Source organism: Triticum dicoccoides, chromosome 7B, assembly GCF_002162155.2.
Source record: "Triticum dicoccoides isolate Atlit2015 ecotype Zavitan chromosome 7B, WEW_v2.0, whole genome shotgun sequence".
Taxonomy (NCBI): Eukaryota; Viridiplantae; Streptophyta; class Magnoliopsida; order Poales; family Poaceae; genus Triticum; species Triticum dicoccoides.
Window position 1 is genome coordinate 422406462 of NC_041393.1, and position 15517 is coordinate 422421978.

General features: G+C 43.9%; 1 protein-coding gene across 1 annotated transcript; it reads right to left on the reverse strand.

The window, feature by feature from the left end:
* Positions 1 to 239: 239 nt before the first annotated feature.
* On the reverse strand, positions 240 to 5594 carry LOC119340244 (far upstream element-binding protein 1-like). The gene is made up of 7 exons (XM_037612141.1): positions 5255 to 5594; positions 4866 to 5098; positions 4555 to 4740; positions 4350 to 4445; positions 4202 to 4273; positions 3996 to 4112; positions 240 to 1615 (listed from the first exon to the last, which is right to left on the reverse strand). Exons 1-7 carry the CDS (start codon positions 5514 to 5516, stop codon positions 518 to 520), a joined length of 2064 nt encoding a protein of 687 aa, XP_037468038.1. The 5' UTR covers positions 5517 to 5594; the 3' UTR covers positions 240 to 517.
* Between the last annotated feature and the right edge of the window lie 9923 nt (positions 5595 to 15517).

Sequence of the window (15517 nt, forward strand, 5' to 3'; positions counted from 1 at the left end):
GCTTCTACAACGACACTGGCAAACATGACCTCACCATTGGTTTCATACTACTCCATGCAACCTCCATTACATACATTCTCCCTCCGTCCCAAAATTCTTGTCTTAGATTTGTCTAAATACAAATGTATCAATCACGTCTAGACGAATTTTGGGACAGAGGAACTACATCTTGCTGTAAGTTGTTAGATTTCCAGAATGGGCTTGGGGCTTACATGCTCAGGACACATTCTGAAAGAACATCAGGACAGCACATTGGTCAAAATTGCTTCGGCAAGCAGAAGAATGAACATAGCTAACGCGCCACAAAAACAAGCAGAAATTACTCTCACAGGTAATAAGCTAACCAGGTTCTCTTTTCAACTCAGGAGGAAGTTCAAAGTTAAAGTAACAATCTACTAGTACTAAGAGAGTATAAACTTTTAGAGGGCAAGCCTCATCCCAAAGATTTAAAACAGCAGGTGACAAAACATATAGCTCTCAAATATATCTTGCTTTCAGCGGGGCTTCAGAACAGAAGTCAGGCAGTCCACTGCCCGCCGTATCCAGCAGCAGTAGCAGGCTGAGGCGACACGCCCTTTGCAACCGCAGGCTGTGGGTTTGCAGCAGGTGCAGCATAGCCACTTTGAGCTGCCGGTGGCGCAGACTGATCATAACTTGGTGGGTTTGTAGCTGGTGGCTGGGTGTATCCTGCCTGACCATATCCAGGCTGACCAGTTGTCGGTGCAGCAGCATATCCTGACTGTGGGTAGGCATTTCCATAGCTGGGATCAGCTGGGGCTCCCTGATAGCCATAGTTTGCGTTGTTTTGAGCTGACTGATCACCGTATGCTGGCTGCGATGCAGGATACTGCGCATAGCCGCCTTGCTGACTGTACCCTGGTCCTGCCGGAGCACTCTGACCATATGCTGCTGGCCCTTGCCCACCCTGCTGTGAGTAACCCTGCTGAGCATACCCATCAGGTCCAGTTGGGTATGTTTGACCATAAGCAGGAGGTTGCTGGGCTGGCGGAGCATAAGATGCAGGGGGTGGTGCCTGGTAAGGACCATCTGCAGGTGCACTGCCTCTGGGTGGCCATTGCCCAGGTCCACCATATGGAGGTCTAGCATAAGGATCTGGCTGTTGAGGGTAACCTTGCTGCGGACCGGCTGGTGGCTGCCCATAGTACTGCTGGGCTGGAGCTGGAGCACTGTACCTAGGATCACCATATCCAGGGCCATAGTTCTGTGGAGGCGCAGACTGCGGATACTGAGGCTGTCCATAGCTTGGAGCTTGTGATGGGCCATAGCTGTTGTAGTTACCTGGTCCAGGGGGGTAGTTTGGTGGCTGGCTTTCATATGGTTGAGATCCCTGTTTGTAGTAGTCATAACCACCACCCTGGTGAGGCGGAGGGCCCTGCCTCTGGTCCCAGCCCATGCCACCTCTTGGTGGTGGCTGCTGTGGGTAACCACCATAAGGGGGTTGAGAGTATGGCGCGTTCTGAGGAGGCCCTCTTGGTGGATATCCATACTGCTGAGGTTGAGAACGTGGCCCCCACTGAGAAGCTGGGCCATGACCCTGAGGGTGGTGATGTTGCGGACCATAGCCACCAGACTGAGATGTGTTTCTTGGAAATGTCTGTATAAGAAAGTATGTTAGAAACCAAACAAGAAAAGTAAATGGCACAGACAAAGGCTGGATATAAGATGTAACAACATCATAGAAGGATAACTGTCATATCAAAGTTGTACAAGAATAAACCTGAAAGTGTGTGCTAGTAAAGAACTTTTCATAGCTACAGCATTCAAATAAAGTAGTCTTACAAGAGAAAAAAAATACAGGCATGTGGACATCTAAAGCGAAAAGTGCAACACAAAGGGCAATAGAATCAACCGTCCATGAATAAACACATAATGTCAATGAGATGAGACACTAGTAAAGAATGCAAATACCAACAAGACCATCATCACATTCAGTAGAATCAAGGGAACAAGAGCTTCACAGATTAAAAGAAACAATGTTTACAATTCAACATATTTCCACATCTTCGTGCAGTTCAGAAATAAAAAACATGGCAAGATCACATGCAAAGCACTGACATGATAACAAGGTTAATTAGCCCGAACTTCATAAAGGGACAGACAGGGACTGCAGTTGTGGGGGGAGGTAGCGCATCATAAAACTAAGATAAATGATGTGACATAGTTCACAGCTTTTTGACTATAGAGAAGTGGTTCTGCAGACAACAGAGAGTTGCAAACAATTAAGTTTAGCAAACCTAGACATGGTGATGCAGTATCCTTGTCATGGCAATGATACAATTGGTGCAGTCTTCCAATGCAGGATTGGTTTTTCTTTCCATTTCAGCCATAAGCAGCCTTACCAGTTACCCCAACTACAAAAACCATACAAGGTCAAGGGACAACGATCAATATCCCTCTGCTGTGATGCAACGGATGAAAGAGATGACCCCATCAGGAAGGCCTAGCTGAATCTGCATTGGTATACCCAGCCAACTCCAATTGGCACCTTCAACAAAAGATAATTCACGGAAACAGGAAGGGAGATAACCTGATGTGTCAGCTACGACTTCCGATGTAGGAAACAGTATCAGATTTTATCTAGAGTTAGCAAGAGCCTAATTGACCAAACCATGTGTAAAGCCAGAGCCAAGGATCAGGTATAAACATAGGGCAAGCCAGTTACACTAGAACCATTAACTCTTCTATTATTGTTTTTATAACTGTATCCAGCTTTCCTAGGTCCAAAATACAAACCATTCAATATTAACTGGTGGTGAACCATTTATTCATGGTTCCTAATTTTATTTCTAAATAATCGATGCTGCACATTATGTTTCGTGCTGATACTGCATCAAAGCACAATAACATGATGGGCAGGTTGCATGCAACACTCAAATTTTATAGTGACATGCAGAACAATAGGTGGCATACTAAATATTTCAGGGCAAAATACATACTAAATATTTCAGGGCAAAATTTGGTTGAGAATAAAACTCTAGCAGTAACAAATAACCCACAACAAAGTTATGTGGGTGAAACTACTACAACCCAATCAAGCCGATTGCATGTCACTGACTGATTGATCGATCAAGGAAAGTAGAGCAAACGGAGAACTTACCTTCCAGTCCAGCTAGGCACTTCTATATATCAAGAATGTCATATAGGCCATTGTAGAAGACACAGATTAGTCTAGTCATACTTCAGATTCCGTAAATGGGCAAGGGGCAATATACAACACCCCAAGCACGATAAAGTAACTATTTTCGATTGCTATTTAATCAAGAATGCACTTGCGCTAAAGTGTGCTCATAGACAAATGAACAATGTTCAAATTTACAAGATGCAAAGCTTGAATGGAACAGCCACAACTGTTCTATATATGTTAAAATGGGAGCATCACGCAAGTTACAAAAATGGCATCGACTAGGACAATTTTCAGTTCCTATTATCAGAAGATAAAAGGTTTTACTCCAAAAAACAACTATGGGAGACTCCTTTCAGGCAAAACATCTCCAGTCTTATTCATAGACGAGGCAATTTGAACATAATTGACAAAAAAGTTTGAAAAGTTAAGATGATTAAGTGCATTACATTTATTAGCAGCATTAGCATAGCACCATGAATAACATATAATTAACTACCAAAATGGTGACATAGCTAAAAGCCAGTTGTACCAATCAGACAAGGTAGAAATGAAAAAGACAGGCAATCGTACATGCTATGATTTCGTACCAAGTAGCATAATACACAAACTTGATTTTTTTGCGACAACACTAGATTCGATATCACTACGTTTATCACAGGGGCATAAGCATCATGCAGGTAATCACAGCACAAATGTACATATGGACAATAGACAGAATGAAGCATTACTGAGTTGATCACTGCACGGATGAATGATAAAAGGCATAAAGCAGGATCACAACAGCCTCGAGCATGAGAGGCTTCATCACAGCAATAATGGAACAAAAAAGCACAAAGCAGGGTCACATCACCTGACTCATAGCTTGCTTAATCAACTCTTTTGCAGCTTCTATCTGCTTCTTATTGCCAGTAACACGTACAGTCCTTTCAGTCAGTGTAGTACCCGCCGGAGGATGTTGAGGAATTAACTACATTAACATTCACCGCCGCCCTCAAGCCTCAGTTAACAGAAGCTATAGTTGTTTAAAAATGCCAACATAACATGCAAATTATCTACCTGGATTCGAGCACCAGATCGGGTTTGCAGGTTTTTAATTGTCTCACCTCCTTTTCCAATAATTAAACCAACCTAAGAAATAGATTAAGATCAGAAAAGAGTTAGGCAAACAAAACAGTTGGATTCATCACCAACACTGAAAACTAACCTTATTATCAGGGACTAGCATCTCAAACTGCTCTGAACCTGACTGACCAGATCCGAAACCTTTGGCTATCAAGGCAGGGGAACCGCCAGCCTCAGCCTGGAATATATGCATTGGAAAGAGCCTTAGAGATGTAACTTTTACCAATATAAGTTCAGCAAACGTGAACTACTTCAAACCCCTGAGGAAGTTGATACATTTAGCATACCTCGGCTATAACACTCTTAATAAGCTGCTCAGCCTTGTCAATACTCTCATTAGTTCCAACCAATTCGACTGGACGAGTCGTGGCATCTGAAGGAACATCTGCATCCTTTGTGATTTGGATCTTCGCGCCCGAGCTCATTTGCAGGTTTCTGATCGTTTCACCCGCTTTTCCTATTAGAACACCGACCTGCATGAATTTCCACCATCAGCATAAGCAAATTATGTGTGTAAATCAATAGTACACACGAATTTATGTGCTTGATGCAACACTGGCCTCCAAAAAACAGATTTAATCTAAGCCAATGGTCATACCTTGGTATTGGGCACATCAATTAGGCGGGTAGTCTCCTGCAGGGCACCAGTTGCATCGCCTTCTTGCTGTTGTGGTGGTGCTTCAGTTGCAGTATCCTGAGGCTTGACCTCAGAACTTGTCTGCACATCGCCGGCAGGAGCAGCCTCGGCATTCTGGGCATCTGCCGCCCCCTCGGTAATCACAGCGACTGGCTCCTGGGGCTTCTCGGAGGACTCACTGTTTTGCACGGCATCTGATCCCAACAGAGATAACGAACGGATCAGGCGGATCGCCCAAGCTTGAGACAAAACCGACCATGTTTGACACGCTAGAATCGTCGCCGAGAGAGTAAACCCTAGGTACAACGCACACGTGGATGGAGAGGGGGTGGGGCGCGAGAGAGACTAACCTGCGCCGTTCCCTTCCACGCGCGGTCGCTTGGCGTCCTCCCCGGCGCCGTTGGCCTCCGCGCCCGCGTCGACCTCCTCGAGCTTCCTCTTGTGGTCGCCTTCGGCCTCGGCAACCTCTGATGGCTCCTCTTCCTGCGTGGGGGCGGCCGCCGCAGGGTCAGATGCAGCGTCTTCCTGCACGGCGTCGGTGAGGTCTACGACTGGAATCTTCATCTCGGTCGCCACCTCTGGCGGCGGCGCCGATGCGTCGGAGTCCGCCATGGGGATTAGGGTTTGAGGGTTTTCGCCTCCGGTTTTCGTACGGGGGGTCTGGAGGCGCCTGTGGGGATATGCGAGAGAAGGAGCCCGTGTCCCGACCTGTCTTGGTTATATAAAAGCGTGGTCGGAGGCGTATTTTACTTTTAAGCTCGAGATATTACGTGCGCCATGGATGGACACGTATTTGAGTTATAGTTCGCAGGTTTTTTCTTTTTTCTTTTTTGAGGGGAAAGTCAGTTCGCAAGTTGTGAGTAGATGATTTGCTTGTTCTCCTAAATCTGCTTACAAAATTTGTTTACAAGGCATTCATGCCCATCCTAGAACAACTCCCTCTCAAGTTTCTGCAGACTTAAAAAACTTTCTCAATCTGGTGTGGAATAACAAATCTTTGCTTCCTAAAATTAAAACGTTTGCTTGGCGTCTCCTCAGCAAGGCCCTGCCTACTGGTATGAGAGCAGGAAGATTCTCCAACCATATTTCTCAAATTTGCTAAATTTTTTTAAATAATATATTTTTTTTATTAATTTACAGAAATGTTACGCAGAAATAATATTTTTCGAAAATATTATCCAATTGGCCTACAGCAGGCCGACTGACCCTAGTCGGCCCACAGTAGGCCGACAGGTACTTCTCGGCCAACTGCAGGCCGACAGGCGTGCAATCGGCCACGCGGAGGCCGACTATTGGCTGGGGCGACGTGGCCCGGGAGCTGTCGGCGCGGGCTGAGGCACGGGCGCCCCAGTCGGCCAGCTGCCGACCGATCGGCCAGCGGCAGGCCGACAGGGAGCGGCCCCGCAGCTGCCTCCCTTTTTCTTTTTCTTTCCCATCCCCTTCTCCTTTCCTTCCCACCTCACGCAGCACACTTCTCCTTCTCTGTTCTTCTTCCTTCCTCCTCTCTCCAACCCGAAATAGCTCCAATTAATACACCAAAATGGCCCGTTTTTTTGCGGATTTGGCACCGTGTCCCATTAGGGCACCTGACAGATGGGGATGGACGCCGATTCCAGATCCGCCTCCTCGCGAGGCCAGACGTCGTCACTGACGCTTCTATCTATCAGTACAGACATTACCATCTATTTGTGTGTGAGACTTATGTCTATTCTATGTATGAGACAAATGACTATGTACTTATGTATGAGACAAATGACTATGTACTTATGTCTATTCTATGTATAGAACAGAATGCTCGTACAACAAGACAGTACAAACAACTACATAGAACTACATCTAAATTAAACGGTACGTACGAGTGAACTTACAACATACAACATAAAACTACATGAAGTCATCATCGTCATCCTCCATCGATGCAGAACTCTTGCCCTTTGACGATGAAGAACTCTTGCCCTTCGACGATGAAGAACTCTTGCCCTTCGACGATGAAGAACTCTTGCCCTTCGAAGATGCAGAACCCGGAAGCGGTGGCATGAAGATATCATCTTCGTCCTCGCTCTCCTCAATCCATAATAATGGATTATTTGCTGAAAGCCTTCTGAAAGATTCACTCTTCGGCACCACCACCTTCTTCCACCTTTCATGTATCCTAAGAAGTTCTTTACGTACCTCTTCATACGTCCTTTCAGGCCACCCAGACCTACGTAATTGGTGAGCCAACTCATTCATTATGGTGTCACTACCGGTGAGTTCGTCCCATGAAACTATCCTATTGTCCATCCTGAAATCGGTAGCTAGGCTCAGAAGAGTCCTGCTCATCCCAGGGTGAAAACTACGATCGAAAAGATAATGAGACATCTCAACTAAACTACACTGGAATGCTTATCCACCTCGGTCTGAAGGGGGTTTTATAGGTAGAGAGTTGGCGGGAACATATGGCGGGAAACGAGTGGCGGGAAACGAGTGGCGGGAAAGAGTTGGCGGGAACATATGGCGGGAAACGAGTGGCGGGAAAGAGTTGGCGGGAACATATGGCGGGAAACAGGTGGATGAGAAATGGGTGGCGGGAACGAGCTGGCGGGAAAATATGTCATAGTTTTGAAAAAAAAATCCTACGGGTCAAAAAAAAATTAATGTGGTATGCATGCACCAGTCGGCCTACAGCAGGCCAATTAGTCCCTATCGGCTCACAGCTGGCCAATTAGTTCCTGTCGGCCTTATCGGCCAGCAGTTGGCCGACTGGACGTGGATCTGCTGGCCGAGAGCCCAATCGGCGTGCAGGAAGCAGATAGGTACCCAGTCGGCCTGCTGTGGGCCGATTAGGACTAGTCGGCCTGCTGTGGGCCGACTGGATAATATTTTCGAAAATTATTATATCAGCGTAATATTTTTGAAAATTAATAAAAAAATGTATTATTTAAAAAAAAATTAGCCTCAATTTTGCTCCAGATATACTCAACAAGAGGATGATTTTCATCTTTTTTTCCTTTGTCATTTTGCTAGAGCTGCTTGGTTTGATCATCCTTGGTATATTAGATCTGATGCTCTCGTTCATAATCAGGACTCTTTGCTTACCACCATTACTTCTTGAACGCTGCTATACACACGACAAGTATGGACGATTTACACACGATGCTACTCATCGAGACGTCCATTTACACAAGATGTACTGTATCAAGCCGTACAATCAGCCATCGTCCATAGTTCGGCCGGGCACTGTCGTCCGCCCAGTAGTTTCGTTACTTCTTTAATGGCTTCACATCACCCTCATGCTTCCCTGCAAAATATTTTCAATTTTTATGGTCTTTATGGAAAGCTAGGAACGATTGTCTTTCTGAACGCGGGAAAGGGCATCCTAATAGGATCCACGTTATGGCTGCTAGTATGGACGGTGCAATGCAGGCTGAGGCACTTTTGTCTTCAGATGGCTAAAATAGTGTTACTAACAATCTTCCTAATGAGCAGCAAACTCCTATGCAGGGCAAATCCATTCAATCTGATCTCGTAATTAAGGGGCCGAAGATTTTTTCGGATGCGGCTTTTCGAACTTCAAAAATACCAGGTGCTCTTCGAGGACAGGTTGGCACAGGTATTGGTATCTACTTTTCTCTTCCTGCTAATCATGGGGAGCTCAATATTCAGATTCAAGCTTCTACACCTGCAACCGTTGAGCCCATTCAGGCAGAAGCTACAGCCCTGGCTTGCGCTGCTCTGCTAGCAAACTACTTAAATGTGCAGCAACCTACTTTTTTAATTGACTGTCTCCCGCTTGCTTCTGCTGCTGCTTCTAAGAATATCTCCATCCTGCTACGCCTTGGAATATCAGAAATGACTTGGCTTCTTTTATTAAAAATTACACTAATCTCAATGCTCAGGTCTTTCATATTTCCAGGAATCTAAATGGAGTAGCTCACAACCTTGCTCAGCAGGTGTATCAGGCAACAAATCAACCTATAATGTCTTGCTCAACTCGATCACATGTTGCAAACCTCTGTCCAGTGGCGGCTGCTTTGGCTCATTTCTCTATCACAGGCTACCGTCTTCACAAGGTGTACTGTTACTAGGCTTGAAGGACGCTTCAACAAATTTGTGATCCCTGGGCTTCTTCTTCAAAGGTTTTTCAGGATTGGGGACACCTTCACGCTACTTCTTACTTTTAGGATAGATCTCCTAAATGCCCCTTCTGGCATTCTTTTAGCTGCAGATCAACTGGTTGACTTGTTTTCAACCTATCTTTGCTATTCCATTCAGCTTCTTTTTCTGGCTGTATCTCCTACTCTGTATTCACTGGCCTGATCTTTGTAATGACTCTTTAAGCTGTCAATGGAAATTGGGCACCTTCTAGGTGCCTTGCTTTGTTCAAAAAAAAGTTGTGAGTAGATGATTGTAAATAAGTATAAAGGATTCGCAAGCACGCTATAAATGAAAAACGTAATTGGAAAAACATAGCACTTTTTGCTTTTCTTTTGCACTTCTATATGTTTTTCACTCTTATGGTGATGGTTCAGCATTGCCTTGAAGTGTCATCAATAAAAAGATATAAACTTGGGACATGTTTGGTTTTTGGTAACCTGTATTTGCCTCTTTGCATATTGAAAGTGCAATTAATCCCTGGGTGGGTTTGGTAATTCTTAACAACATATAGTTCATTGAACTAATACTCTTTTGAGATAATCATTTCAGAAAGTTCAATGATTGACATGGCATGGACTAGAGATATGGACCCCTCAAAATGCTAAGGACATATATTGGCAATAATTCAAGACTCTACATTTTCATTTCTAGTGATCCAAGATCACATTGAGTCCATACAAAAAGCCAATACTATTAAAAGGGAATGAGGTGTTGCTTAATGGCTTGCTTGCTCAAAATACTTAGTGATATGATCCAAAAGCCCCTACCCACTTTCTCATTTCCACATTTGTCCTAAACCTAAAGTCAAACTCGGGCCCACCGATTTGATACATCCGGTGCCACCGAGTTCATTTGACATAGCCATAGCCAGAAACCCTAATCAGTTCGGACTCAAAGATAGGAATCTCGGTCTCACCGAGATGGGATTGCAAACTCTCTATTTCTCTTAGTAACGTTTCGGTCTAACTGAGATGAGCGATCGGTCCCACCGAGTTCGCAATGCAAACTCTCTGTTTTCTTTGCGTAATGTTTCGGTCTCACCGAAATGAGGGATCGGTCCCACCGAGTTTGCCTGACCAACTCTCTGTTTGCCTATTACTGAAATCGGTCCCACCGAGTTAATGTGATTGGTCTCACTGAGATCAAGTTATGCCCTAACCCTAACATATCGATCCAACCGAGTTGATCAGGTCGGTCCCACTGAAAAGCCTAACGTTCACAATTTGAACTGAATCGGTCTGATCGAGTTTCACTATTCGGTCCCACCGAGTTTGATAAACTGTGTGTAACGGTTAGATTTTGTGTGGAGGCTATATATACCCCTCCACCTTTCATACATTCGTGGAGGGAGCTATCAGAATGTGCCTACACTTCCAGCATTCATTTTCTGAGAGAGAACCACCTACTCATGTGTTGAGACCAAGATATTCCAGTCCAACCACAAGAATCTTGATCTCTAGTCTTCCCCAAGTTACTTTCCACTCAAATCATCTTTCCACCATATCCAAATCTGAGAGAGAGAGTTGAGTGTTGGGGAGACTATCATTTGAAGCACAAGAGCAAACAGTTCATCATCAACACACCATCTATTACCTTTTGGAGAGTGGTATCTCCTAGATTGGTTAGATTTCACTTGGGAGCCTCCGTCGAGATTGTGGAGTCGAACCAAGGAGTTTGTAAGGGCAAGGAGATCGCCTACTTCGTGAAGATCTACCCAAGTGAGGCAAGTGGACTCGGGCAACCGTTACCCTTCGTGGGTTGAAGTCTCCATCAACGTGGATGTACGATAGCACCACCTATCGGAATCACGCCAAAAATCTCCGTGTCTACATTGCGATTGTCCCTCCAAACTCCTCCCCTTTTACCTTCATATGCAATGATTTACATTCCGCTGCTATACTCTTAGAATTGCATGTGTAGGTCGATTGCTTGACTTGTGTTAAGTTGCTAAAATCTGCCAAGAGTTAAAATTGGGAAAAGGCTCGATTTTTATTTGATCAAGTAGTCTAATCACCCCCCAGACATACTTTCGATCCTACAATTGGTATCGGAGCTTTGATCTCCATTTGCCTTAATTTTCATAGCTTTGGTGATCATAGCCTTGGTTTCACAACCTAGGAGGGTATGGCGTCTAGCGAGGGAAATTACCACCATAGAGGTCTTTACTTTGATGATTTTGCTAGTTGGAAGCATAAGATGAAAATGCATATTCTTGGACATAACCCCGTAGTTTGGGCTATTGTGTGTATTGGCTTGCAAGGTGAATTATTCGATGGGAGAGAACCAAATCATGAAGCTACCGCAGAAGAATTGAAGATGCTGCAATACAATGCTCAAGCTTGCGATATCCTCTTCAACGGATTGTGCCCCCAAGAATTCAACAAAATCAGCCGTCTTGAGAATGCAAAGGAAATTTGGGATACTTTGATCGATATGCACGAATGTACTAACTCCGTCAAGGAATCCAAGTTGGATGTGCTTCAAAGTCAACTTGACAAGTTCAAAATGAAGGATGGTGAAGATGTCGCTTAATGTACTCTAGGCTTGCTCTCATCACAAATGAGATTGCCGGCTTAGGAAGTGAAGAGATGACCAATAGATTTATCATCAAGAAGATCCTAAGAGCCTTGTATACACTGTGTGCACATTGATCCAAATGATGCCCAATTACAAAGATCTCAAGCCAACAGAAGTCATTGGTAGAATTGTTGGTCATGAGATGTCACTCAAGGATAAAGAAGAACTTCATAACAAGTCTAGTGGTGCTTACAAAGCCTCATGCGGTGCTCCTACATCATCAAGTGAGAAACAAACTTTCAATGAATAATTGAGCCTAATGTTGAAGAACTTTAACAAGTTCTACAAGAGTAGAAGCAAAAAAAAGAAGTTCCAAGTCAAGGTCCTACAATGACAAAAGATCTTCTAGTCGTGAGTGTAATTGCTACAATTGTGGAAGACCGGACACTACTCAAATAAGTGTACGGCTCCCTACAAAAGAAGAGAAGACTCACCTAAAAGGAGAAGCAAAAGAGAAGAATCACCTCCAAGAGAGAGAAGGAGTAGAGATGATCGTTATGAACGAAGAACCTCTCGCAGAAGTAAGGATTCGAAAAGGAAGGACAAGTCATCAAGGAGCTACACAAAACGAAGACATCAAGCTCATGTTGGTGAATGGGTATACGGTTCTGACTCCGACAATCACTCCGAGAGAAGTTATCACTCTGACTCTGAATATACTCAAGATGAAGGTGTTGCCGGTCTAGCACTTGTGTCAACCAACTCCCATGACATTTTTTACTTACCAAATGAAGGAATTGGAAGATGCTTCATGGCTAAAGGCCCAAAGGTATCACACCCCGAGTATGTTGATTTCAATAGTGATCAAGATGATTTGCTAGGTGATGATGATTTACTTGTTGACAATTCTAGTGATGAAAACTATGATGAACTTGCTATTAATCATGCTAATCAAGATAAAACGAATGACGATGATAAGAAGGAGATTGAGCGTCTAACTAAAGAACTAAACACTCTTAAGTTAGCTCATGAAACTACCTTAGAAGATCATCAGAGCTTTTAAAGACTCATGAGAAGCTATGCTTTAAAAAGCTCAACCTAGAGCATGGGTTCTTAAAAGCAATCAATGATGATCTTCGTAAGAAAAGTTCTTCTTACATTGCCAAGCGTTTACTCTTGTCTACTTACATGCCACAAGTAAAATCTAGCAACAAGCGTAAGAAAGATTCCTTCTAGTAGTAACAATAATCATGCTAAATCCAATATTGTTGCTTCTAGTAGTTCTCTTAATTCCACTAACGATTCTCTTAGCCAAGTTACACTTGAGCAAAAAAAAAGCTTATTGAAGGGAATTACAGAGAAAGGTGTTTACGAGAGCCTTGTCGGAAGTAAGCAATTTGAGGAAATTATACGCAAGCAAGGAAGGCACCGGAAGAATCAAGGTGTTGGTTTTGAACGAAAGTTCAATGCCAATGGAGTTGAGTGGGAAGAAGATCAATACCCCAAGACGAAGTTTGTTCCTCAACAAGAAAAGTATGATCCTACTTCCTTTAAGGGAACACAAGCTCAGGATGATCTTCCACCACAAGACCACAAGCTAAAAGGAAAGGACAAGCTTCAAGAGGAGATTGATGCATTTGAAGAAGCTCCTAAGGCCTTGGTCAAGTGGGTTCCCAAGACTACATCAAGTTCTACTTCATCAAGTACGACTACAACTCCAAAGATTCCCATCAAGTTGATGTGGATCCCGAAGAAGAACTAGAGAGTTCTTGAGGGTGACTCCTCCAACATACTTCACTCGTATTTATTTAGGCAATGACAAGTGCAATCAACTTTTACATCTTGCACTAGATCAAGGAGTCACAAACTCTTTTGTTGGTAAGTCAAGGGACAAGGTAACCTAATGCTTTCATGGACATCATCTTCTGTGTACTTTACTCTATGTCTATGGATATCCTTGCTTGTTCCTTGTGGGACTAACCCATGTAGGTATTGAAAGTGCAACTCACTCCAATGGATTGCTCCAAATGATCTACATCAACATTGAGCATCCACATCTTCAACATCTACATGAAGTCATCAACGACAAAACCCAAGGTTAGTTCATCCTCTTTGGGGGGATATCACATCTAGGGGGAGCTTTACTCTAAGAATTGAGCTAAAGCAACTCTAATGATGTGAACACAACAATGCTTTATGTAAAAGTGGTAACCCCACTTGTGCTTAAACGATGAGTATGACCTACGATCAAATGTTCTCATTTGACTCCTCAGTCAATATACTCATATATAGATGACCTAGTCATCGTCAATTGCTTGATAGATGCTAGAGTGTTTGTGCATGCTTTGCCACATATTTCATTTGTCATCCGATTGTGTGAGCATGTTGATTGCATACTTTTCCCATTCGAGGACATCCATTTGTTGCTTTGATTGTTTGGCTATTTTTCTTTTGCCAAATGGATGGACAAGAATGCCTAAGAACTCCCTCTAGCTATCTATGTTTTTCTCGTCTCAAACTCTTTTCATGCTACATCACAAAGTTTGATCAAGTCAGATTCGAACCCTCCGGGTGAGGAGCACTCAGAGCCACCGATTTGTCATAATATTTTGGTCTGACCGAGTTCATTGAGTTGATCTAGGCTTCAATCTCGGTGCAACCGATTTGAACAATTCGGTCACACCAAGTTGCAGTAACCACTTGAGATTCTGCATCTCAGTGCCACCGAGTCGTTCCACTCGGTCACACCGATAGGACTGGATATATATACTCATGGGTCAAATTTTGGAAATTCCTTCGAAACCTTTCGCCCGCGTGTATCCAGCTCTGCCGATTCAAGTCTCCGGATCGTCTCCTCATCGCTAGCGACCTCCCGCTGTTGGTCTCCGTCGCCTTCAACGGAATCTTCACCGCCGTTGCCGCCGTAGCGAGTTCACTGCCGAGTTAGGGTATGAAATCGATCCCTATGTGCAATCTTAACCTTTGATTCCTGCACTTAGGTCAATGCCATGATTCTTACCATGTATGAGATTACTCTATCCAGCAAAAACTTCCTTTAGATTAGTTTTGATTCAAAAATTTAGGGTTAGTTTTCTGCCGAACTCATCTCAGACCGACCGAGTTGTAGAAATAGGTCTCACCAATTTGGCTTAGGCCATTGCACTTGTGATTTTCGGTCTGACCAAAACTTGGAAATCGGTGTGACCGAGTTTGACTCTCAGTGAAACCCTAGCAATCTCGGAGTCACCGAAGTGTGTCTCGGTCTGGCCGATTCCACTAGTTTAGACTCTAATATTGCTTCGGTGTCACCGATTTTAACAAATCGGTAGCTACGAAATGCTTTATGTAGAAAACTAAAACTAAGTTTTTGACTCAATTGTTTTGCAAAATCTCTGCACTTTGCGATGCTAATACACTCTATCTCAACTACATCTATTCACAGGGTCAGCTTTCAGTTTGCAGTGTCAGCTATGTCAGGTCAGAGTGACAGTCAGAACAAGTCTGAGGAACAAGTCAACCTGAGTGAGGGCACTAGTCCCTCTGGCAGCTATGATGAGGGTAGCAGAAGCACCCCAAGCAACTTGCCCAAAGCTAATTCAGAAGATGAAGATTATGTTGTTGTGGAGGAGGAGGTCACCTCCAAGAAAGTGTTGAAAAAGGAGTATGTTGCTGCTGTTGCAACCAAGCCTGGTATGCACAAGAAAGCTCGTGCCAAGAGAGTTCCAATGTCCAAAGCCAGACTCAACTCTTGAAGTCTCCAAATCAACAGAAGAAGAGGCTACTGCAGGCAAGAAAAAGAAAGAAAGGAAGAGAGGAAGATGGTGCAAGCTTGTTGATCCCATGGCTGAATTTGAGAAGCACTCATCAGATGAGGAAGAAGATGAAGAAGAGGTTGCTACACCAAAACCCAAAACTCAGAAATTGATGGGGGAGGCCATCAAGTTTGGGGCTGCTCCATC